At 40.9% G+C, this 26,894-nt stretch overlaps 1 protein-coding gene across 3 annotated transcripts in view; it reads right to left on the reverse strand.

Moving 5' to 3' along the window:
* LOC126194978 (medium-chain acyl-CoA ligase ACSF2, mitochondrial-like) overlaps positions 1–26,894 on the reverse strand; it is a 452,087-nt gene that overhangs the window by 220,466 nt on the left and 204,727 nt on the right. The window contains exons 11-13 of one of the 3 annotated variants that reach the window (XM_049933389.1): positions 22,788–22,929; positions 22,222–22,332; positions 18,571–19,484 (exon numbers count right to left, since the gene is read on the reverse strand). The exons of 1 other annotated variant lie outside the window; for it this stretch is intronic. In XM_049933389.1, the coding sequence (XP_049789346.1) occupies positions 19,356–19,484; positions 22,222–22,332; positions 22,788–22,929 (382 nt within the window). In that variant the 3' untranslated portion in view covers positions 18,571–19,355. Of the gene's footprint in view, positions 1–18,570; positions 19,485–22,221; positions 22,333–22,787; positions 22,930–26,894 lie in introns of those variants that run through there. One more of the 3 variants, XM_049933391.1, reaches the window with a different exon arrangement.

Genomic DNA, 26,894 nt, shown 5'->3' on the forward strand with positions numbered 1-26,894 from the left:
TTTCATAAGTGGTTAGAGGACAAGGCGCGCGAAATTTGTTCCGTTACTTTACTTTCCTTGCTTGCTGATGCTGACTGCTTTTGTTGTTACCGGGTGATATTAGCAAGTTTCTTTTTCGGACTGTATTTTGCAAGATTTTAGTGAGTTTTAATTGCTGGTGAATATCTGCGACATACCGCAAGTGTGAAACAAGCGCAATATGAATTCAGTGTGCAATTTAATGGGTAAAAACTTGGAACACGGCCATAGGATGAAAGTGAAAGAACTTGGTGCATCCAGACCCGCATTAAAGATCTCTCAGAAACGCATCTTTTCATATGATTTGCTTCAAAGTGTCAGAAAATGTAATGATGACGTATAAAAACACTAACCAAAGATTTTAACTCGAAGTTAGCTTCTAATGATATTTAATACCTTATTATAAAAGATACAGTACGTAAAATTATGGGTAGAGAGTGATCTGCCCACCCTCCCCCTGAATTCTTAGTTTTTTATATCAGACTAATCTGTAGCGTAACCCGAGGTCTATGTTGGCTCCGATCAATAAATGCCGCAGCCTTCCCCAGTATAGAAACCACGAGACGCGCCTGGGAGAGGGTAAGGAGTCATTCCAATCCCGGGAGTGGAAAGACTTACCTTAGGGGGAAAAAAGAATGGGTATACAGTTGCACACACACCCATATTCAACCGCACATACACAGACACAAGCAGACATTTGTAAAGGCAAAGAGTTTTGGCAGAGATGTCAGTCGAGGCAGAAGTACAGAGGCAAAGATGTTGTTGAAAGACAGGTGAGGTATGAGCAGGGGCAACTTGAAATTAGCGGAGGTTGAGGCCTGGCGGATAATGAGAAGAGAGGATATACTGAAGGGCAAGTTCCCATCTCTGCAGTTCTGAGAGGTTGGTATTAGTTGGAAGTATCCAGATAATCCGGACGGTGTAACACAGTGCGAAGATGTGCTGGCCGTGCACCAAGGCATGTTTAGCCACAGGGTGCTCCTCATTACCAACAAACACTGTCTGCCTGTGTCCATTCATGCGAATGGACAGTTTGTTGCTGGTCTTTCCCACATAGAAAGCTTCACAGTGTAGGCAGGTCAGTTGGTAAATCACGTGGGTGCTATCACACGTGGCTCTGCCTTTGATTGTGTACACCTTGTGGGTTACAGGACTGGAGTAGGTGATGGTGGGAGGGTGCATGGGACAGGTTTTACACCGGGGGCGGTTACAAGGGTAGGAGCCAGAGGGTAGGGAAGGTGGTTTGGGGATTTCATAGGGATGAACTAAGTGGTTACGAAGGTTAGGTGGACGGCGGAAAGACACTCTTGGAGGAGTGGGGAGGATTTCATGAAGGATGGATCTCATTTCAGGGCAGGATTTGAGGAAGTCATATTCCTGCTGGAGAGCCACATTCAGAGTCTGGTCCAGTCCCGGAAAGTATCCTGTCACAAGTGGGGCACTTTTGTGGTTCTTCTGTGGGAGGTTCTGGGTTTGAGGGGATGAGGAAGTGGCTCTGGTTATTTGCTTCTGTACCAGGTCGGGACGGTAGTTGCGGGATGCGAAAGCTGATTTCAGATAGTTGGTGTAATGGTTCAGGGATTCCGGACTGGAGCAGATTCGTTTGCCACGAAGACCTAGGCTGTAGGGAAGGGACCGTTTGATGTGGAATGGGTGGCAGCTGTCATAATGAAGGTACTGTTGCTTGTTGGTGGGTTTGATGTGGATGGACATGTGAAGCTGGCCATTCGACAGATGGAGGTCAACGTCAAGGAAAGTGGCATGTGATTTGGAGTAGGACCAGGTGAATCTCATGGAACCAAAACAGTTGAGGTTGGAGAGGAAATTCTGGAGTTCTTCTTCACTGTGAGTCCAGATCATGAAGATGTCATCAATAAATCTGTACCAAACTTTGGGTTGGCAGGCCTGGGTAACGAAGAAGGCTTCCTCTAAGTGACCCATGAATAGGTTGGCGTACGAGCGGGCCATCCTGGTACCCATGGCTGTTCTGTTTAATTGTTGGTATGTCTGGCCTTCAAAAGTGAAGAAGTTGTGGGTCAGGATGAAGCTGGCTAAGGTAATGAGGAAAGAGGTTTTAGGTAGGGCGGCAGGTGATTGGCGTGAAAGGAAGTGTTACATTGCAGCGAGGCCCTGGACGTGCGGAATATTTGTGTATAAGGAAGTGGCATCAATGGTTACAAGGATGGTTTCTGGGGCTAACAGACTGGGTAAGGATTCCAGGCGTTCGAGAAAGTGGTTGGTGTCTTTGATGAAGGATGGGAGACTGCATGTATGGGTTGAAGGTGTTGATCTACATAGGCAGAGATACGTTCTGTGGGGGCTTGGTAACCAGCTACGCTGGGGAGGCCGGGATGATTGGGTTTGTGAATTTTAGGAAGAAGGTAGAAGGTAGGGGTGCTGGGTGTCGGTGGGGTCAGGAGGTTGATGGAGTCAGGTGAAAGGTTTTGTAGGGGGCCTAAGGTTCTGAGGATTCCTTGAAGCTCCGCCTGGACATCAGGAATGGGATTGCCTTGGCAAACTTTGTATGTGGTGTTGTCTGAAAGCTGACGCAGTCCTTCAGCCACATACTCCCGACGATCAAGTACCACTGTCGTGGAACCCTTGTCCGCCGGAAGAATGACGATGGATCGGTCAGCCTTCAGATCACGGATAGCCTGGGCTTCAGCAGTGGTGATGTTGGGAGTAGGAAAAAGGTTTTTTAAGAAGGATTGAGAGGCAAGGCTGGAAGTCAGAAATTCCTGGAAGGTTTGGAGAGGGTGATTTTGAGGAAGAGGAGGTGGGTCCTGCTGTGACGGAGGACGGAACTGTTCCAGGCAGGGTTCAATTTGGATAGTGTCTTGGGGATTTGGATCATTACGAGTAGGATTAGGATCATTTTTCTTCGTGGCAAAGTGATATTTCCAGCAGAGAGTACGAGTGTAGGACAGTAAATCTTTAACAAGGGCTGTTTGGTTGAATCTGGGAGTGGGGCTGAAGGTGAGGCCTTTGGATAGGACAGAGGTTTCGGATTGGGAGAGAGGTTTGGAGGAAAGGTTAACTACTGAATTAGGGTGTTGTGGTTCCAGATTGTGTTGATTGGAATTTTGAGGTTTTGGGGGAAGTGGAGCTGGAAGTGGGAGATTGAGTAGATGGGAGAGACTGGGTTTGTGTGCAATGAGAGGAGGTTGAGGTTTGTTGGAAAGGTTGTGAAGGGTGAGTGAGTTGCCTTTCCGGAGGTGGGAAACCAGGAGATTGGATAGTTTTTTGAGGTGGAGGGTGGCATGCTGTTCTAATTTACGGTTGGCCTGTAGGGGGATGCTCTGAACAGCCGGTGTGGATGTGGGAGAGGAAAGACTGAGGACTTTTATTAAGGATAGGAGTTGACGGGTGTGTTCATTGGCTGAGTTGATGTGTAGGTGAAGGATTAGGTGGGTGAGGGCAATGGATTGTTCAGTTTGGAACTGGTATAGGGACTGATGGAAAGAAGGGTTGCAGCCAGAGATGGGAACTTTAAGTGTGAGGCCTTTGGGGGTAATGCCAAATGTCAGACAAGCCTGAGAAAATAAAATATGGGAGCGTAACCTGGCTTGGGCGAAGGCATGTTTGCGGAGGGAATGTAAATTAAACTTAATGGGGTCATTGTGGGGGTGTTGTGAGTGTGATATATATATATATATATATATATATATATATATATATATATATATATATATATATATATATATATATATATCTGTGTGTGTGTGTGTGTGTGTGTGTGTGTGTGTGTGTGTGTGTGTGTGTGTGTCATTAAGGAATGGGAAAAAGAATTAAAAAATCAATCCTACTGGAAACCAATCCATCTTGGTAGAACCAAAGACAACGTGGAGATATCTTGTTTAGCATTCGCGGACGACTTGGTCATACTTGCAGATGATGAAGAAATCGCCACCAAACAAATAGAGATCCTTAAGGAATGCGCGGATAAAGTAGGTTTACAAATTTCGTTTCAAAAGACAGAATTTTTCTGTACAAAATTCCATATACACAATTTGAACACAAAATATGGAAAAATAAATAGAGTAAAACATTTTAAATACCTAGGTGAAATTTTGGAGCCAACTGGAGGAGAGAAAGTTGCACAGAAGATCAGACAACAGAAAATGAAGAGAGCATATGGTATGACACATGAAATATACAATAAAAAATGCATCTCCTCGAACACAAAAATCAGACACTACTGCGCAGTAATTAAGCCAGCAGCACTATATGCTAGTGAAACGCTCACACTCCACACAAAATGTGATTTAGAAAAAATACTAAAAGAAGAACGAAAAATTATGAGAAAGATTTTAGGTCCAAAATTAACAGAAGAAGGATACCGGATACAATCAAGAAGAACCACAGAAACTATATCAAACCTGGCAGCAGACATAAGAAGGCGAAGATTAAAATTTTATGGACATGTCACTAGACTTCCCCCCACACGACTCACCAACAGAATTCTCACTTACATTGAAAAAGCCAAATCAACAACACCATGGATTAGCCAAGTAAAATTAGATTTACAAAAAGCAAATATTGAACTTAAAGATGTCAAAGATAGAAAAACGTTTAGAAATAAGGTGGAAAAGTGGAATGTATTGTCGGAGAAGGAAGCATTAAAGAGACCAGGAACAAAATGGACAGAAGAAAGAAAAAGAAAACATGGAGAACGAATGAAAGAAGTATGGAAGAAACGACGTCAGAAAGCTTTGCGTGATCCTTCTGGGTCCATTCGCAATAAGTATATATATATATATATATATATATATATATATATATATATATATATATATATATATATAAACAAAGATGTATATCTAAAAACAAAGATGATGTGACTTACCAAATGAAAGTGCTGGCAGGTCGACAGACACACAAACAAACACAAACATACACACAAAATTCAAGCTTTCGCAACAAACTGTTGCCTCATCAGGAAAGAGGGGAAGGAGAGGGAAAGACGAAAGGATGTGGGTTTTAAGGGAGAGGGTAAGGAGTCATTCCAGTCCCAGGAGCGGAAAGACTTACCTTAGGGGGGGGGGGGGGGGGGGGGGGAAAGGACAGGTATACACTCACACACACACACACACACACACACACACACACACACACACACACACATATCCATCCACACATATACAGACACAAGCAGACATATACTGAGATGTGGAATGAACAAAGATGATGTGACTTACCAAACGGAAGTGCTGGCAGAGACACACAAACATACACACAAAATTCAAGCTTTCGCAACAAACTGTTGCCTCATCAGGAAAGAGGGGAAGGAGAGGGAAAGACGAAAGGATGTGGGTTTTAAGGGAGAGGGTAAGGAGTCATTCCAATCCCGGGAGCGGAAAGACTTACCTTAGGGGGAAAAAAGGGGAGGTATACACTCGCACACACACACATTTCCATCCACACATATACAGACACAAGCAGACATTTTTCAAGCTTGTATCTGTATATGTGTGGATGGAAATGTGTGTGTGTGCAAGTGTATACCTCCCCTTTTTTCCCCCTAAGGTAAGTCTTTCCGCTCCTGGGATTGGAATGACTCCTTACCCTCTCCCTTAAAACCCACATCCTTTCGTCTTTCCCTCTCCTTCCCCTCTTTCCTGATGAGGCAACAGTTTGTTGCGAAAGCTTGAATTTTGTGTGTGTGTTTGTGTTTGTTTGTGTGTCTATCGACCTGCCAGCGCTTTCGTTCGGTGAGTCACATCATCTTTGTTTTTAGATATATATTTTTCCCACGTGGAATGTTTCCCTCTATTTTATATATATATATATATATATATATATATATATATATATATATATATATAACAGAGGGAAACATTCCACGTGGGAAAAATATATCTAAAAAGAAAGATGATGAGACTTACCAAACAAAAGCGCTGGCAGGTCGATAGACACACAAAAAAAAAAAAACACAAACACACACACAAAATTCTAGCTTTCGCAACCAACGGTTGCTTCGTCAGGAAAGAGGGAAGGAGAGGGAAAGATGAAAGGATGTGGGTTTTAAGGGAGAGGGTAAGGAGTCATTCCAATCCCGGGAGCGGAAAGACTTACCTTAGGGGGAAAAAAGGACAGGTATACACTCGCACACACACACATATCCATCCACACATACAGACACAAGCAGACATATTTAAAATTTTGTGTGTGTGTTTGTGTTTTTTTTTTGTGTGTCTATCGACCTGCCAGCGCTTTTGTTTGGTAAGTCTCATCATCTTTCTTTTTATATATATATATATATATATATATATATATATATATATATATATATATATATATATATATATATATATATCAATTTTGATGTGTATGGCTACTGTAAATTTGTATGTTTCTGATTTGAGAATAATAAAAAGTGGCATTGAGTAGTACAGTTTGCAAGTATTCAAAGTTAGATGTCGTTTCAGTCTAGGTCACTGTATGTGGTGGCTATTCTAGATAGAACTGTGCTCACCCTTAAATTTCATGCAGAATGCCTTTCGCCACTTTAAATACTGATTCTTGTTGTGCTCACATCCAAAACATAAAAATCAGTAGCTTGTTTTCTTCAGGATATATATTGTAGCCTGTGAGCTTACAATCGTTTCGCAAACTTGGCTCCATTCCTTGCTTTTTTCACAGCATACACAAATTGCGTATGAATTTTGTTGATGTTGTTGTTCTTCTCACCATTCCTTTTAATCTTCAAATGAAAGTAGCTACCATGGGTACATAATTCTCTTCTGAAGTGGCATCTCTATGTATCTTGCATGTGGTGATAGCTTCCTGCACTTCTGTTTTAGAGACGCCATAAGGTGATTAATATTCCCTCTCTGGATCTTTTGCCTTCATCATGTGTAAGCCAGTGTCTGTAAATTTCTTCTGGGAATCACACAACAATTTGGGGGCCGAGCAGTCTTAACGTAAGAATTCACATCCTCTCCTAGCACTCAAAGTGTTGGATCCGCTAATGGTACTCAATGCAACTGGCGTAAGAGTCTATGGACTACCTAAAGTTGAAGTGTTATGGTTCTCCACGAACTCAAGGTGACTTTGGATACTCCTGTTCTCGCACCATACTTGAATTTAAAAATCTGTTTTGTTTGCTCGTATGTGTCATCTCTAACAACATACCCCTGACAGAATCATTGGGTTCCTCATCCACATAGGAATGAGTGCTTATTCAAAACTAGACACCATCAGATTTTCATTAGTGCTCCAAGAATTGAGGCAATGTTTGTATGTCACCACAGGAAGGATGCAGTTTGAAGGTAGGCAAGTTTATGTTTACATAGATGTGTTGTTGAACTGCTGAGGCTGGCTTGTATGTGCTGGCAGCATTTTTATTCACTGAATGTGCTCTTCCTAAAAGCTCTTTTGCCTTTCAAGTAGTGCTTTAAATCTGTCCGTATTGTCCTTGCAAGCTTTGGACAATAACAAAATGTCCCTCATCAAATATCATGTTTTTGAAGTTTTGCTGAATCAATTGTTTCACGCAGTTTCTCATTATTATTTAATAAAGTCTTATTACAGATCCTTAGTTGTTATAAGATCCTTAGTTTTAATAATCCCCTTGTAAGACTGATACAAATATTGTAGTGTGTGATAAATATAACTTTATTGATAGTCATATGAAAGAACCATGTGGCATTGATGGACAGAAGCCCCCCACTTTGGGAACTTTAGCCACCAAGCTGCAAGTCTTTTCAGTTGATGTCACATTGGGCAACATGTGTATTATTGATGATAAAACGACAATGAGGACAACACAGCACCCAGTTCTCAAGCAAAGATAATCTCCGACCTAGCTGGGAATCAAACCTGGTCTCACTGAATGGCAGTCCGACTCACTGAAAACTCAGACAAGGGGCTGGACTTTGTTAACAGTAAACATTAATAGTGCAAGTAAAACATAATTGGACGGATAGATTTACTCACCAAGTGGCAGCAGGAGAACACACACGTAAAAAAGTTTTACTTATGCAAGCTTTCAGAGCCAGGGGCTGCTCCTTCCAGCTAAAGGGTTGAAGGGGAAGGAAGAGGGGTGAAGGGAACGGAACTGGAGACATTTAGGAAAAGGGGTAGAGTTCAGAAAAGTCACCCAGAACTTCAGGTCACAGGAGACTTAATGAACAGGATGAGAAGGAAAGATGGACTGTTGGGAACTGCACCCGACGAGATATGAAAGCCTGAGATCTTAAAGGTGTAAGTCAGGATAATATGCAAGTCAGAGATTAATGCTAAAACATTATGCATGAGTTTATAAGAATGAAAAGCGAAGTGCATTGTATGTAACAGAGGTGGGAGGGGGACGCGAAAAATAGAGTGGTCAGGAAATAAAGAAGGATGTAGGAAAACAAAATGAAGTGAAGAAAGGAGTTCCTGTGAAGAAATGTTGTGATGGAAGAAATTAACGTAAACTGAGGCCAGGTGGGTGGTGAGAACCAAGGACGTGTTGTAGTGCTAGTTCCCAGCTGCGGAGTTCTGAGGAAACGGCATCCAGGAGAAGAATCCAGATTGCGCATTTGGTGACACAGGCACCGAGGTCATGACTATCATGTTGTAGAGCATGCTCTACAACAGGCTCTTGTTTGTTGCTAGAATACACCCTCCACCTATGCCTGTTCATCCTGACAGACAACTTTGTGTTAGTGATGTCGACGTAAATGGCCGAACAGTGTGTACATAACAGCTGGTAGACAACATATGTAGTTTCGCAGGTGGCTCTCCCTTTGATGGTATATGTTTTGCCCGTCACAGGGCTGAAATAGGTGTGGTGGTGGTGGTGGTGGGGGGGTGGGGGGGGGTAGTGGTGTTAGCAGCAGTAGGAGTGTGCATAAGGCAAGTCTTGCAATGGGGATAGTTACAGGGGTAGGAGTCATAGACGGGTGCAGAAGGAGTATAGGGTCTGGGGGTCCGACAAGGATAATGTGAAGATTGGGGTTGGGGGGATATGAGGAAAAGCTATTCTGTGTGTGGTGCGCAAAATCTCAGACAGGATGGGTCTCGTTCCAGGGCATGATTTTAGGAAGTCATGGCCTTGTCAAAGTAGCTTATTAATACATTCAAGGCCATGATAATACTGAGTCATAAGTGGTGTGATCTGAAGTTGTTTTTTGGAGGGATCAGTAGTACCATGATTGGATGCGACAGCCCGGCCAATCTGCTTTTGAACTAGGCTGGTGGGGTAATTACGTCCACCAAAGGACGATGTGAGAATGGTGGTGTATTTTTGTAAAGTCTGCATCTGAACAAATACGTTTGCCTTGAATGCCAAGACTGTATGGGAGGGAATGTTTGAAATGGAAAGGATGGCAACTTTCAAAATGTAAGTAATGTTGTTTGTTAGTAGGTTTAATGTGGACAGAATTGTGTAGCTGACCTTTAGTGAGGAAAGAGATCAACATCAAGGAAAGTGGTGTGGGATTCAGAATATGACCATGTGAAATGTAATTGGGAGAAGATATTTAGTGAATCCAGGAATTTTAACACATCAGCCTCACCCTGAGTCCGTATGGCAAAGATATCAATGTATCTAAGCCAAATCCGGGACTAAAGGCTTATGGCTCCTAGGAAAGCCTCCACCAAGGGATCCACGAAAAGGATGCCATAGGAAAGAGCCATCCGAGTTTCCAGGGCTGTACCCATGATCTGTCTGTTTGTCTATCCCTGAAAGGTGAAGTAGTTATTGGTATGTATAGAGGTGATTAAGGTGAGCAGGAAGGATGTCATAGGTGTGGAGTCAGGTGGGTGTTGAGTGAGGTAATATTCAGCAGCTGACAGACCATACACATATGGGGGCTATTGGTACAGATGGAGATGGCATCAATGGTGACAAGCAAGCGGGAGGGCATGAATTTCAGTTGATCTACGGAACTGTTGGCATTTTAATGTAGGAGCGAGTTCTTTGTACTATGTGCTGCAGGTGCTGATCAACTGAGGCAGATATGTATTTGGTGGGTGCTTTGAAGCTGAAACTATAGGCGGCCAGGATTACTGGGTTTGTGGATCTTAGGAAGGAGGTACAAGGAGAGGGTGCATGATTTGGGTGGGTAAGAAGTTCTACGGATTGAGGTGTTAGTCCTTGTATGGGGCCTGAGGTTTCAAGGTGTGATTGCAGGTCAGTTTAAATCAAAGGGATGGGATCTTGATGGCAGATGCTGTACACAGAGATGTCAGACAGCTGGCATAGACCTTCACTAAAATACTCCTGTCAGTCAAGTACCACAGTGGCAGATCCTTTGTCTTCTGGTAGGGTAATGGAGTTATCAGCTTTATGGGAATGCAGAACCTGGAGTTCTGCAGAGCACAGGTTAGGCTTGTGTTACAGGGACCTGAGGAAGGGCTGTGAAGCAATGGAGGATTCGAGGAATTCTTGGAAGGCTTGTAAGGGATTATTTTGAGGTGGTGGTGGTGGTGGTGGTGGTGGTGGTGTTGGAGGAGGATCAAGTTGGGATTGTGATCAGAACAGTTCAAGACAGGTTTCATTGTTAGGTTTGCTGTTGGAAAGGTTTTGAGATTGGGACTAAGTTGGGAAGTGTAGTTTCTAGTTGACAGTGCATATGATGAGATGTAGGTCCTTCACCAAAGCAACATGATTAATAGAGATTTAGGGCTGACAGTGAGACCCTTGGATAGTACAGATAATTCAGGAGGGGTAGAGTACTTTAGACAAGAGGTTGAGAACATTGTACTATTGTGACTAGTCTTGTGATTATGAGTTATTACTGGTGTGGGAGGCAGTGGTGAAGACTGTGGGATGTTAAGGATGCTGGCCAAGCTCCGTTTGTAGGAGAGAGGAGTGGTGGTTGATGGTGTGGCTGTTTATCCTTTTCAGACCCTATGGTCCTTATGCAGTCATCTCCCCTACCCTATGGCTCCTACTACCCATGTGACCCCCCCCCCCCCCCTCCCCTCAAGACTTGCACCACCGCCACCAATACCAGCCCTGTAATATATACTATCAAAGGGAGAGCCACCTGTGAAACAACATGCCATATACCAATATACCAGCTGTTATGTAAAAACTGTTCAGACTTTTACATCAGCCATCAAATTATCAGGATGAATGTGTATAGGCAGAGTGTGTATACTTGCAACACACAATATCCTGTTGCAGAACAGGCTCTACAAAGTGACAATTGTGATCTCTGTGCCTGTTACACCACACACACCATCTGGAATCCTTCCCCAGACACCAGTTCTTCAGAACTCCACATATGTGAACTAGCACAACAATGTGTCCTTAGTTCTTGCCACCCACCCAGCCTTAATTTATATTAATTTCTTCTATCTTAGCATTTCTTCACACTAACTACTGTTTTCTTCACTCTTGTTTTAGTTTTTTACATCTTTCATTGTCTTACCCATCCATTTTTCAGTGCCCTCTCCATCTCTGTTATGTACAATACACTTAGCTATTACCCTCATTAAATCATACATGATTTTTAAGCAGTAATATCTACCTTGCATATTACCCTGTCTACCACCTTTAAGGGTGGTAGACAGGGTAATATGCAAGGTAGAGATTTTTTTTTTTGCTACCAAAAATTAATTTGAACATTCCTCTTTAATGTAAACTTTGAATTATTGTTCTACTCATCCTAGAAGTGGAGTTATTACCATTTTCCCCCATGCCTGCAGAGGAATTTGGCGGCCGCTGAATGCTTCTAACACCCTCTCATGACTTCCTGGCGAACTGCTTGGGATTTTCTCGGCCTGTTACGCATACAGCGCCTTATGTTACGCATACAGTGAGTGTGCAAGGGTTGGCTACATTGTTTTCTGTGACAAATGAAGCGCTACTAGCGCGGAACATTGTCTCTTTGCTGTTTACCGTTTCGAATTAGTTCAGTGTTGCGCCTGTTGTTGGTAGTATTATACTTCTTGTGTAAAGCGTTGTTCTGGTTACGATGCCACGTTTTAGTAACCATGTGTATAAGAAGAGGAAGAACGTGGGGAAAAGAAAATTAACACTAATACCAAGTTGCGATACTACAATTACTGAAACAGTGCGTTCTTCTGCTAAGCAACACATGGCCGGCCATAGCCCTGTGACATCTTCTAGAAAGAAGCTGACTGGTGGAAGTGACAGATTTCGTGAATATTTTAGTGACAGTGATGATATTAACGAAGTACTGAATATTGGATTATTATCTTCTGTGCTGAAAGAAAGTGTTCTGTGCAAAATGTGTTCAAGTGTAGGAGGGACTAGAGATAACAAAGCACTGTGGTTTAGCTTGTGAGATGGAGATAATCTGTGCATGTTGCAAGTATCAAGTGACTTTCTACAATTCACATGCCAGTCTCTTTGGTGAAAATGGACGATCTAGAGTGTTTGATGTGAATGTTCGACTTGTGTATGGTCTTCGATCCATTGGAAAAGGGTCTGCTGCTGGTAAACTGTTTTGTGGTATTATGAACTTGCCATCGCCTCCAAGCAAATTTGGGTACTACTGTGAACTGGTAGGATCCTCTGTTGAAGATGTGGCTTTGAAAACCATGAAGGAAGCAGTGGAGGAATCTGTAGAAATGAAGGGTGGTTATGGGGATTTGGCAGTGGCATTAGATGGTTCCTGGCAAAAGAGGGGTCATAAATCCCTGAATGGGGTTGTAACTGCTACTTGTGGTGATAGTGCAAAAGTGATAGATGTTGCAATATTATCAAAACATTGTAGGTGCAAAAATAAAATCAAAGTAGAGCACAGTGGAACCTGTGAGGCAAATTTTAGTGGATCAAGTGGAGCAATGGAAGTGGATGGAGTGAAACAAATTTTTGAACATTCAGTTCCCAGATACAACGTTAGGTACAAATACTACCCTGGAGATGGTGACTCCAAAGGTTTCAAGACTATAGAGGAACTGAAACCATATGGAAATGAATTTGTAGTTGAAAAGTTGGAATGCATTGGGCATGTGCAAAAGCGTATGGGTGCACGGCTTCGAAGGCTCAAACAAACTTTGGGGTCAAGTAAGCTCAGTGATGAAAAGACAATAGGACGGAGAGGCAGGTTTACTGATGAGGTGATTGAACGTCTACAGAGATACTGTGGGTATGCTATAACACAAAATACTAGTAATGTTAGTGACATGCGAAAAGCAGTGTGGGCATTGTTCCTTCATACTGCCTCTTCCAATGAATACCCTCAACACAGCCTGTGCCCAAAAGATTCCTGGTGCAAATATAATGCAAAAAAGGACTATGATCACAAACATGGTTTGCCAGCAGCTGTGATAAATGCAATAAAACCAATTTTTCATTACTTAGCACAGCCATAATTGTTACACAAATGTCTACACGGAAAGACGCAGAATCCTAATGAGAGTGTAAACAATTTGATTTGGAAAGTGATTCCTAAAAGGGTGTTTGTTAGCATAAAAACACTGCACTTTGGCATTTATGATGCAATAGCAACATACAACCAAGGGAACAGTGTGAAGTGTTAAGTTCTGAAGGCATTCGGATTTACAGCTGGGGTGAACACTGTACGAGCACTAAGAAATATTGACAGAGAAAGGATAAGAGGAGCAGAAAGAAGAAAAAGGCATATGAAGTATGATGGAACAACAGGCCAGAAAAGAAGACAGAAGAGGAAGCTTTTGGAGGATGAAGAAGAAGACCCTGATAATCCATCCTATAGTGCTGGAATATATTGAGAAACTTTGATAGCCATTTCCTGTAAATTAGAATTTTTCGAATATAAGGAACATTTTCTCAAAATCCACTCAAGCTAGAGAGATGAAATTTTTATACAGCACTCCTAGTGGTCAAACTTACATTGTAACACAGCCATTTGGCAATATGTTCAGTAGTTTCATTTCAGTTTAATTATAAAGCAATTATTTGTAAAAAAATTTGGGTCATTAATAAAAAAAAATAATTGGAAGGAAACTAGAAAAGATACTCCAAAATCCCTCTGTCATAACTGCAATACTAAACTACTCTATATGTAAAAAAAAATTCAAATTTTTCTATTTGGTAGTTTATTCATAAATGTTCCTCAAACTTAGTGATTTTAACATCGGCAGCATAGGCACCTCCGGCTCCCCTTAAGCTCTTAGGTTTTCAAATCTCATCTGATGCAGTCCCCAACAATCAGTCTTTCCTTCTTGCTCTGTCCAGTGTGTCTCCCTTAAACCATGGTTCTGGGTGACTTCCTGAAATCTACCCCTTTTCCTACACCTCTCCAGTTCTTTTCTTTCACCCCTCTTCCTCTCTCTTCAACCCTTCTGCCTTAAAGAAGGACCCACAGGCTCCAAAAGCTTGCCTAATTGTAACTTTCTTTTAAATGTGTTTTCTGCTGCTACTTGATGAGTAGGTTTTTTATCTACCAAATTAAATTGTTTTGTCAAAAATTGATTGTTATCATTATTTTAAAAGAATCTTAGTTGACGCAATGTCTAGACTGTCACAAGGTCTTACAGAAAATGGTAGAATGAGCAACAGACTATCACGTTTTATTCATGCAAGACAAACACTACTATACTGACGTGCAGAAATGTGAAGAATTGCAATAAGCAGATCCACAGTGGCACAAGGTGAGAACATGCATTCCAACTGAGGTTTAATGATGATGCCTGGGGACATTACAATAGCAAAAATGTGCAAAGAAACTTAAGCTGTTTTGCTGATTTCCCATTATTTGGCAGAAAGTACACTTTTGTCATCTGTTGGAGAGCAAAATCTATCAGCAAAACTGAAAATGTTCCACAGCAGGACTCTAACCTGGATTTTCCACTTATCACAAGCGGCTGCCTTACCAATTGGTTACCCAAGCATGACTCACAGCCAGACCCAAACCTACACATGTCGTCGTCTGTGTGTCAACAACCTGTACTTGTACATCAATTATGTAAATTCCCATACAGGGGAGACATTTTCCTTGTAAGTCACTTGCCCACTGTGCTGGATGAATGCAATATTGCAGTGCCTCTGTTCTTCCAAATTATGATGTAAGGTTCCTTTGGACATGCACTGTTATTCCGGGTTATGATGTAAGAACCTTTCATCATAATTTGGAATAAACACTGACACTGAAATATCGTATTTATCCGCTGACACTGGGCAAGCGATTTTCAAGGAAAATGTCTCCCTGTACAAGAATATACATAATGGATGTACGAGAACAGGTTGTAGGCACATGGTTGACAGCATGTAGAAGTTTGGATCTGGCCGTGAGTCATGCTTGAGTAACCAAATGGTAAGGCGGCTGCTCGCAATAAGCACGAAATTCAGGTTTGAGTCCCACTGCTGCAGAAATTTTCACTGCCATCATTCCATTACACAGCTGATAGTAGTCCGTATTCACAACTGTGAAAACATTTCATATAGTTCATGATGACTGTAGTCACTTCAGTGCCTGCTCCTCTGGACATGCACTCATGTCTGAAGGAACACTGCATTGTAATTTGAAACAACACAGGCACTGCAATATCATACATATTTTAAAAAGCTGAAAATACAGGGTGTCCCACTCAAACCTCCCCAATTTCAAGGACCCAGGAGAGAAAAACCACAGTAGATACGACAATGAAAAATGCACCACATTGTAGAGCATCTCAAAGAATTTACATTCCCACATCAGAAGTGCCAAGTATCGTCACCAGAATGCAGCAGGGTTGCATGAAGTGAAAATGGCGACTCCACAGCAGTGCGCGCAAGCAATAGTGTGGTGTGCAGAAACAAAATCCCCGATTACTGTGCAAAGAAATTATTGTCGTGTGTATGAATGTGATCCACCTGATGTGAAAACAATTAAGGAATGGTACAGGAAGTTTCTGGTAACAGATAGGGTACTGAAACATTCTGGCGGTGCATGTTACGGAGTTTTAGAAGAGACGGTGAAGGACATCAGACAAACGTTTCTCGGGAGCCCACGTAAGTCAGTTCGTCAAGCATCTAGGCAACTTTATGTACATCGATCACTATCGCATTGTGTAGTTCACCAGCATCTTCATGTGTGTGCTTATAAAGTGCAAATTCTGCAACATCTGACACCGAACGACAAACCATGCTGACAACAATTTGCTGTGGATGTGCTGCAGCAGATTGATACGGATGCCAGCTTCCTGGAAAGATGTTTATTCTCAGATGAGGCAACCTTTCATCTATCAGGAAGGGTTAATAGGCATAATATTTGGATTTGGGGTTTTCAAAATCTGCACGTGGTCATTGAACATGTTCATGATAGCCCTAAACTAAACGTCTGGTGTAAGTTACTGCACAACAGGATTGTTGGACCGTTCTTCTTTGCGGAACAAACAGTGAATGGGTCAGTATATCTGGACATGTTGGAGCACTTTGTGTACCCTCAGATACAAGACTATCAACCCAACATCATTTTTCAACAAGATTGAGCTCCGACGCATTGGTCAATGGCTGTTTGCAAGTTCCTTGATAGGAAATTTCCCAATCGTTGGATCGGACACGAAGGACTCATTTCCTGGCCATCACATTCACCCGACATTTCACTGCTTGAGTTCAGGTGATTCATGAAGGACCGTGTGTATGCGACTAAAGTGGATGATATTCCTACATTGTGACATCATATCTCTAATGCAATTGCAACAACAACAACAACAACGGAGGAAATATTACAAACGTAGAAATTTGTGGCAAGTTCTATGGAACCAAACTGCTGAGGTCATCAGCCCCTAAGATTACACATTACTTAATCTAACTTAAACTAACTTACACTACGGACAACACATACACACCCACGCCCCACGGAGGACTAACCTCCAACAGGGAGGGGGAGGGTAGGGGGGGGGGGGGAGGGAGGGGGTGCAAACTGTGACAAAGAGCCTCAGACCGCATGGCTACCCCACACAGCTTATGTATGAAGATACCTAGAGTACTATTATAATAAAAAAACAAACTAGTGGTGTGCATCTGCTAAACAATGACCAATCACGTGCTGAGCTGGAGAATTAGTGCATTGTATGTAATCCTGATCCCTGGTGGGGTGCTAAACAAATATCAGCACAAGTAAATACCATTTCTGGGCTAATGGCCTTGCCGCAGTGGTAATACAAGTTCCCATCAGATCACCAAAGTTTATCACTGTTGGGCTCTGCTAGCACTTGGGTGCATGACCATTCAGTCTGCTGAGAGCTGTTGGCAAACGGTGTGTACTCAACCCTTTTGAGGCACAACTGAGGAGCTACTTGACTGAGAAGTAGCGGCTCCGGTCTTGTAAACTGACATACGGGAGAGCACTGTGCTGACCACAGGGCCCTCCACATCCACCGGTGGGCTGAGGATGACATGGCTGCTGGTTGGTATTGTTGGGCATTTACGGCCTGTTTGGGTGGAGTTTAGTTTTTTAAAACAGCATTTCTGCCGGGTACAAAAGGTGTAAACTTACCTCGTGAAAGAAAGGTGTGCCGTGTCGGACAGTCGTGTCTGAATAAAGCTGCGGCACACCAGTAATAAACTGTAATTGTCACTGCATGTCTACGCAGTGCACATTATTGTGCCATTTAAAACAAGAAAACAAAGCTTATGGACACAGTGATAAGCATGTGAATATCAACAACCACTTTTTAATCCTTGTAGATAAGCAATGTGTTATCCAACAGACAATGAACTTTCAGCTTTGCCTGAATTTGATTTGTTTCTGCAATGGACAATGCCCAAACCTTTCCAGTAGAAAACACGATGAAAAATGAACAATAGTTTATTACGACCCTTTGTTGTTATCCATTGTAAAAAGATGAATCTAAAAATAGCATTTCTGCCAGGTACCAAGGGGTACAGTTACCTTAGGAAAGAACTGATGCCACTTTCTTAATGAGGTTGTGCTGCCAATAGGGTGTGTGTGGACTTACGTATTATATATGTATTTTAATTCCATATGCATAACAGAAGTGCAGTTATGTCAGTGTACAAATGTTTCATGAATCATGGAGCCTCAGCACTGCTGCATGTATGAGAGCGGACACAGGAGTGAGAATGAGGGAGACAACACTGTGTTTGTCTGATGTCATAACCCGCAACTGATGTCACTTCTCCAATGGACTCACAGCCAAAGATTGCATGTTTGCACAAGCCAACAAGAGTGCGGAATCAACACTCAACTCTGGAACATTGTTTCACTCTGTTATCATGCTGACAGAAGTCTAATCCATGCCAAGGACTACACAATGATTGAACAGTACACTTACTGCAACAGTTTTCATTAAACAAGACAAAGAAATGTGTACATATCATCAGTTCCTTTTGATGTGTAAAGGGTGAATGACTAGTTGCAACAAAGCAATGATCTGTATCATAGTCATTCAGTGGGCACTGTAATACCCCTTTCCAAATATTTTATTTTTTTGTGTGTATGTACCAATATTTGTATCTATATGTATATGGATGTCAATGATTTTGTATGTGAATGCATATGTAAGGAGTTGCACCCTTCAATTTTTTTAGAGATCTGCTAGAAGCCTGGCTGTTCGCACTTGTCCTTTTACTTTCAGCTGTCACAATGTAAGCATTGTTGGGTGTAAATTTAAATGATTTCATAATATATGTGCTGATTTTGAGTTATTTGTGCATTCCTTTATTTTTAATCCATCAGATAACAGGTTTATATGAACATTTATTGTATTACAAGTTCTATTTTTCAGCATTTCTAGTAGAGAGATGCAGCACTTTGATGTGATACTTATGTCATTAGCACAATTTCATTACTAATTTGCATGTTAATTTTTGTGTATTGTGTGAACAGAACAAGTCGTTCAGAGAAGTCAAAAGTTTTTCAAATCAACTGTATACCATAGAGCAATTACCAAATCAGAACATGCAGAGAATATATTTTTTTTTAATTCTAATGTTTCACAGCCTCTCTTGCACTGCTCCCAATGCCAGTATGGGATTACAATCTTCATTCTGGTAAAAACATTTTGAAATATTTGAACTGGCGGATGTGAAAGCTGACTCACAGAACATAGAAAAATGGCCAAGACTTTACAATTAAAAAAAGTTTACTTACTGTAACATCAAATTAGGTTATTAATTTATAAATATTATACTCAGCATCTATACATTTTATGTAGTATGCACTGAATAGTGCCAGTATTCTAATATCAGTGACTTATGTCACTTGCTGTTCATAGTTACATTTACATGATGAAGGTGCTCCACTGATCTATACAAATTATTTTTCAAGTTTCTTATGGCAGCTATTCAATATTAACTAAGAACATTGATTTAAACTTAACAGTTTGTTTGTTGTTCATTCTGCTTTTTAGATTTATTATTTAAATATCCTAAAAGAATATTTAAGCACAATAAAATATTCTTTTACAGTTACACAGAATACTTCGTTTCATGACTGCATCATCATTCACTGTGTTTCTTTCCCAAGTTCTTTTTCTAACATTTTCCTCAGCTTAAATTTTTGAATTTTTCCTGACACAGTCTTTGGAAATTCCTCCACAAATCTGATGTAGTGTGGTATCTTGAAATGTGCAATCTGTTCAAAAAAAGAAGAGAAGTCATTAAAGTCAATATATTGTCAAACTATAGAAACTGTATATGGCAAGATATCTTAAATTACAAGCATACAGCTTTGTATTGATCAGCGCAGAATAAACACATGAAATGTTTAAGACTACAATTTGAATGTTTAAAATAGACAAAATGGACTTTCATTTATTTATACATACAAAAAGTTCTGTAAATCCCATCATGAAGGAGTGCCTTCAAGGATGTGGATTTCATCAAGTTGTAAATTAATAGCAGCTACTGCAGGCGGTGATTAGCATTAACTTCTTGAGATGGACAATTGTTGAAATTAAATCTAATAATTATATGGATATTGTTTATACTTCTATTGGGAGTGAATTTCACTGTTCATTTTTTGTGTTTAACTCCATGTGGCACAAATGTTCAACAATAGTTATTCTGAACTATACTACAAGGCTCCACATAACACGATATATTATAGTGTAATATTGTTTAACATACAGAGATTTTGGAGAAATACTGGAAATGAACATACATTTCACATAGATCCACATCAAATGATGATATCCACTTTTTTTAAAGGTACTCAATTTTGTGCAGCCCTTAATTTAGTACATCTATATTTTCTAATTATTCTTATAACATTTTACCGCATGTGTCAAATCAATCCACATTTCCTCCTCCTCCTCCTCCTCCTCAGTGGAGATGCTGAGTTGCAGATAGGCACAATACAATGGAATGCAACAATACTGTGAAAAGGAAAGTTGCTACTCACCATATAGTGGAGATGCTGAGTTGCAGATAGGCACAATAAAAAGACTGTCACAAATAATAGCTTTTGGCCAGTAAGGCCTTCGTCAGAATTAGACAGCGCACACACACGCACACCTCACACATGCACACCTCACACACACTTGACTGCAGTCTCAGGTGACTGAGCCCACACTGCGAGCAGCAGCACTGGTGCATGATGGGAGTGGCAACTGGGTGGGGGTAAGGAGGAGGCTGGGAGAGGGAAGGATAGTAGGGTAGGCGTGGTGGAGCGCTGTTGGGGAGCATGGAGGGTGAACGTGTAAAGAGGGTAGGATAACTATGTGCAATCAGGAGGTTAGGAGGGGGAAGTGAAATTACTGTGTGATGGAATAAGGGCTGTGTAGTGCTGGAATGGGAATAGAGAAGGGGCTGCATGGGAGAGGACAATGACTAACGAAGGTTGAGGCCAGGAGGGTTACGGGAATGTAGGATACATTGCAGGGAAAGTTCGCATCTGCACAAATCCTGGACATCTGGTGTTTGTGGGAAGGATCCATATGGCACAGGCTGTGAAGCAGTCATTGAAATGAATGATGTGTTTGGTAGTGTGCTCAGCAATAGGGTGGTCCACTTGTTTCGTAGCCCCAGTTTGTCAGTGGCCATACATTGGGACATACAGCTTGTTGGTTTTCATGCCCACATAGAATGTACCACAGTGGTTGCAGCATAGCTTGTAGATTACATGACTGGTTTCACAGGTGGTCCTGCTTTTGATGGGATAGGTGTTGTTTGTCTCTGGACTGGAGTCGGGATCTCCGCTATATGGTGAGTAGCAACTTTCCTTTTCACAATACTGAAACATAATCGTACTGATTTCACTAGCTACAGACATATCCTCCCCCCTGTCCCCCAGAGAGAGAGAGAGAGAGAGAGAGGGAGAGAGAGAGAGCAAGCACAGTTTTCTACTCAGCACTCTTCCTATATGGTTTATACACTTGTGACAACACTACTGTTGCGTATCTTGCTCTACATGGTCTTCCAATAACAACTAATCTGACTCCTTCTTTCATAATCCAGTATCCTGCTAGCTGTTCTAACGTGATAGTTCATATTTCTGTATTAGTGTGGTGATTACAAAAAGTCAATTATTGACTGGTCTTAACCTAATACTTCAAATCCTCAAATATTTCCATTCTTTCTAAAAATTCTCTCTTTTGCGGATCTTTTCCTACAGCAAGTGTGATATGCCTGACATACATCTTTCCTGGATGTTTTATTAATTTTGCTTTTCTTGATGAATCACCTCCCTCCAAGTTCTCAGCTTTCAAATCATTTGTATTGTTGGTCCTGGATTGCTGATTTTCCTCTCAACCTGGTATTTAGCAGAGTCCATGAGCTGAGATACTTAGTGAATGTTGTATTAAGTATTTCCAAGTCCTTGAAACTTTTTTTATAAACAAAGGAACTCTTAGTTTTGAAACTTAGTAATTTTAAACTGATTTAAACATGTTTTTATGATATAAATAATAAAACAAGATTGTTCAAGAACTGGCTATTGTATTTAGAACAAAATGAACTATTAGTTACTATTATTTTATGTAACTGTAGTGACAATCTTTGATAGCAGCTCTAATGCACTAACTAATTGTTTTCCCTATTCATCAGAGAATATTTCCAACACAATTTTGAAACTCCAGCTATATTGAGCAGAATACTCTCATTACTTGATCAAACAATGGAAAAATCCAGGGTGGAATGTAATTATAATATGAAAAGGAAAGCTGCTACTTACCATATAGCGGTGATGCTAAGTCACAGATACGCATGACAAAAAGACTGTCACAAATAAAGCTTTCGGCCAGTAAGGCAATCATCAAAAATAGATTAAAAAATAAATGAGACAGACATGTGTGACTGCAGTCTCAGGCAACCAAAGCCACACAACATATTTAATGTTGAGAAGATTAACAAGGACTAGGTTTGCACCCTACCTTTCCTCTGCAGAAGTCTTTCACATCTTGTTCAGTCAGTTTGTGGCCCTTTTTGGTACTTATGGCAACACACACTTGTTCACCAAGTCTGTCATCAGCTATCCCAAACACCTAAATAAAATAACAAATGCAGATTCAAAACACAGGAAATACTTCAGCTTGCCAAAGTAAAATATTGTTACACTCAAGATAATAATGCCATTTGTCTAATTCTCTATTTGTTGAGTATGTATGCAGTCATCCAGTTAATTTTTAATACATAATTCTATTAACATAGTACTATTACAATGTATACATGAATAATCTGTGCATATCATCACTCATACACAGCTAAAAAAAAACTTCAAATGATTGAAGAAGCAAAGAACATTGGAAACTGTACAGCAGAAAGATACAATGTGAGTGAGGGTTGTATTTGTGACTGGGGGAAAAAAAAGCCCTGGCTATGCACTGAAAATGTTTAGGATAAAAATACCAAATCTGATTAACATGAGAAATCACAAATTTAATTCTAGCAAGCATGGGAATAAAGCTGAATATGTGAATAAATGAAGAAGTCTTCCTACCTGAGCTTCTGAAATACTTGGATGAGTCTCCAATAGTATTTCTATTTCCTTTGGGAATATATTTTCTCCTCCACGAATAATCATATCTTTTATCCTGCCAACAATTTTACCATAACCATTTTCTTCAAGGATGAAAGCATCCCTGTAAGAAATGGAAGCATCTTATTAAACTCTGTTATTTTGTGTGTGTGTGTGTGTGTGTGTGTGTGTGTGTGTGTGTGTGTGTGTGTGTGTGTGTATGGGGGGGGGGGGGTGGCACGTTTGCGTATCAGCTGCACACTTTGTCCAGGAAGTCAGTTCTGCTCTGCCTGCACACTGATGTCAGTAATAAATTTGTGTTCAATTTCAAGTGTTTTACCTCACTGACAATACTGCCTTCAGATTTGGACTTTATTGTGGTTTCAACATGACAGTTTGCTGAAGATGGCACGTACTTCAAAACATCAATGTGGCTCCAATTAAGCAATACAAAAGCCATCACCTACATGGGCAGGAATCAGAATAAAAGCAATATATCATTCCCAAGGTCCATATAGTCAGAAGACAATAGACTCCAAAACAGGAGTACATCAGGCTCTGTCACTGTTTTCTGGAGATACTGGCCACAACCCAGTGTAACATTAAAGGACTTGACCAAATCAGCAAATACAACAAGTGGGATGACATGCTGTGTTTGGATAATGTATGCTTTTACCTGGACAGCACAACCCAAGAATGTGCTGAGAACAATGAAGACAAACTCAAACGCTGGGACAAATTTCAAGCTGAAGTGAAGAAAACATTTGGTGACAATCAACAGCAAGTCCACTTAGCAGAAGAATTATCTACAAGCAGGGCTCATTGTCATGGAGGAGTGGCAGTCTTATATACAGAATGTTTTGGCCCTTTGCAATATTGTGTATCCTAATATGACAGAATCTGACAAAATCTCTTATTTCATGAAAGGCGTCACAGAAGACAGGTACCAAGTTACTAAACAACAACACAGTATCACAAAAATTCATGAAGCTGTGACAGCACATCATAGAAATGTACAAGAGAAGAGTCAGATGAAAGAGGTCCCTATGACAGTTGTGGAAGATCACTATGATTTTGCTTCTCTCCTACACCAGGCTGTAAAAGAAGACTCGCAGCATTTTATGGCAGCCAAAACTGTTGCACTGAATACACAAGATATAGAGCCCATAAACGTTGACCCCATACGTCAGGAGGTAGTAGAGAACATTGAAGAGATATATGTATCTTTGGCACCAGTCTCCACCATCAGATGAATGCCCCATGAAGAATGGCTATTACCAATTTGGACCTGTGGCGCAGCCATCAAATGACAATCCATTATCTGGCTGATGCAGGTACAACCAACTCCTACGGCAAGTATGAAGCACTCCAGAAGAACAGACATTTGGAGGCTGCAGAGAAAGAAGATGAGTGTTTGATGACTATTACACAACAAGATGTCAATTTCACAACAGTCCTATTAATGCTGTTCAACTTCACATGATTACAGTCAACTTGTGGGTCAAAGCTAGTTTCTGTACCCTGGATGAGATCACTCCTCAACATGCTGTAGCCATTTCCCATCACAGAGGGTCCAGCCACTTGCCTAGCTGCTGAATTCAGGAAAACCAAGTGAGGTGGCCATCTATGCTGTTGAGGCTGTCACACATGTAAATCCTCCATGGGTGACAGTTACCAAGATGCCATTGATTCACCATCAACAGCCACCATTCCAGGTGCTAGTCAACACAGCAGTTTCTTTTTCTATCATGTTAAATGCTTTTCATTGCCAGTTAAAATGACTATGTTATGTGATATCAAAGTAATTGTGCTGAAAATCACAAATGGGAAATACATCCAGCTGACAGGAAGATCTATTACAAGAATATGTATGACAGGATGCAGCCCTTGAATTTGTCATTTTAAAAGAATGTAGTCCTGATATTCTCAGGTAAGACTTCTTCCAGGCACCACAAGCAATCAGACTGGAAGATCAGAGCTACACATTGATGAAGTGCACATAAAAGGTGCCTTTCCTGGTCACTGCAGTAACCTGAGTCAACTGACAATTACTTGTAAAGCAGTTCCAGCTTTCCCCTGATTGGCCAGCAGATGTTGCTAATCTCATGCGAGTTGTCCTATTTTCACACGGCTAAATTTTACACAAAAGTGTTTCGTTACAAATACAGTCAGTGCTTGTCTCCCAGTAGGTCATTTCTTTATGGAAAGTTAAAGAGGCATGGACTAAAAAATGGGACAAAGAAAGAGGACAGGGCAGGTTAGGACGGGACAGAGTCTAGGAGAAGCTATAAGATCTAAATAGTCTTCACAGTCTTGCCACCGGATCACGTTGTGCAAATTCCACAATGTTTCCTCGGAGCAACTGTTCGACATCTTCAGGTGGTTCAACCTTGCTGGTGGCTAGGTACGACTGACTGTATCTGCACATTGACGCCCTGTTTCTAGAACATGCATGCGAAGAATGTGCAGGCACGATTTCTGCACCTGCGTATTCTTCACGTGCGTGTTTTAGAAATGGGCATTGATGTGCAGATACCATCAGTCTTACCTAGCCACCAGCAAGGTTGAACCACCTGAAGATGTCTGACAGTTGCTCCGAGGAAATATTGTGGAATTTGCACAACGTGATCTGGTGGCAAATCCATGAAGACTATTTACAAGACATCCACCGGGAGAGCTTGAAGAGTCACATCAAATTATAAGATGTTTAACATGATCAGACAGACAGTAGCTTCAAGAATGTGATCTTATTCAGTAACGAGCATAAATTATGTCAACTGAAGTATCAATCACGTATTTCCTGATGGGCAGCTTAATTTTTATCACCAATTGACTGTAGATCATTTACCTCTCCAAGTGAATTTGAGAGGGCAGAAACCATACCTCATCCCCACCCCATTGCCCCCAGTTAGTTCACCATTGTTTGCAGGCAAGATGGGTGGCAATATTAGACTGAAGGTAGTGAAATGTGGAATTCCTAGAAAATGTAGAGTGATACGATCACAGAATTCCTGTGAGGAATGAGGGATGATTGTAGGGTGTTAGAAATTGGAATTCATCATCATCATCATCATCATCATCATCATCATCATCATCAATACAAGAACTGCTCGAAGTGTAGTTCTCAATGGACCTATCTTCTTCCGTGGGTGCAGAGTTCATTTTACCCTTGACGTCGCAACAGGAAATTCTAATAGCAGTTGGTTTACGCTCTCCATTGTTCATTGTGAAAATGCTTCATTACCTGGACTGGAATCCTTCGCAGATCGTGATACCACCTATGAAACCTGGCATTGTAGTATCAATCCGAAGACACAAAGTAGACCTAGTTATGTATATAGTAATTTGTCATTTTCATTGTATACACTTTCATGTAGAAAAGTAAGTAACGATGAAAAAATTCATGTACTGATGAAAGGACTTGTTCTACTTGCTGACAATATAACTGTAACAGGAGTTATGACTCTGTATTATAATTATTAATAAGTGTGATCTGTGACCCTAGAAACTCGTCTGGCAGTGTCCATCCACCACTCTGGAGTCTGAAATGACAATAAAAGAGTCTAAACCGCTCACTAACTCCAATAAATAAAAAAAAATTGCTATCAAGACTGTTTTAAATTTTAAATTTAACAAATTATAACATCACTGAGTAGGTTTTCAAAAATTGAATGATATATAACTATACAGGTCCATGCTGCTTCTGGATGTTTTCTAGTCACCTGCTTACCTTACACGAAGTCATCATCTTTTTCTTTGCTTGTCTCTTAGTATTCATTAAAGAACCTTCACAGTCTATCTGCAATTATTTACCTGGCTTCAAAGGCTGCCCAGTCCAATTCACTTTAATTATGGTCATCATCATGTCTTCACACCAATTTGCTCCTGATCCATTTGTTTGTTATCCTGCCTCTCCTAGTAATTCACATCATGGATATCTCCACTGATAGTTGAGTTAACCACAACTTTCAATCATTTTTCCATTAAGAGTCCACACCTTGCAATATATAGTGAAACCAGGCAATATATGCCGACTGTAAACCCTCCTTTTCACACACACTGGAAGTTTAATTTTGAAAACTACATTTA

Source organism: Schistocerca nitens, chromosome 7 (genome assembly GCF_023898315.1).
Source record: "Schistocerca nitens isolate TAMUIC-IGC-003100 chromosome 7, iqSchNite1.1, whole genome shotgun sequence".
NCBI classification, from domain to species: domain Eukaryota; kingdom Metazoa; phylum Arthropoda; class Insecta; order Orthoptera; family Acrididae; genus Schistocerca; species Schistocerca nitens.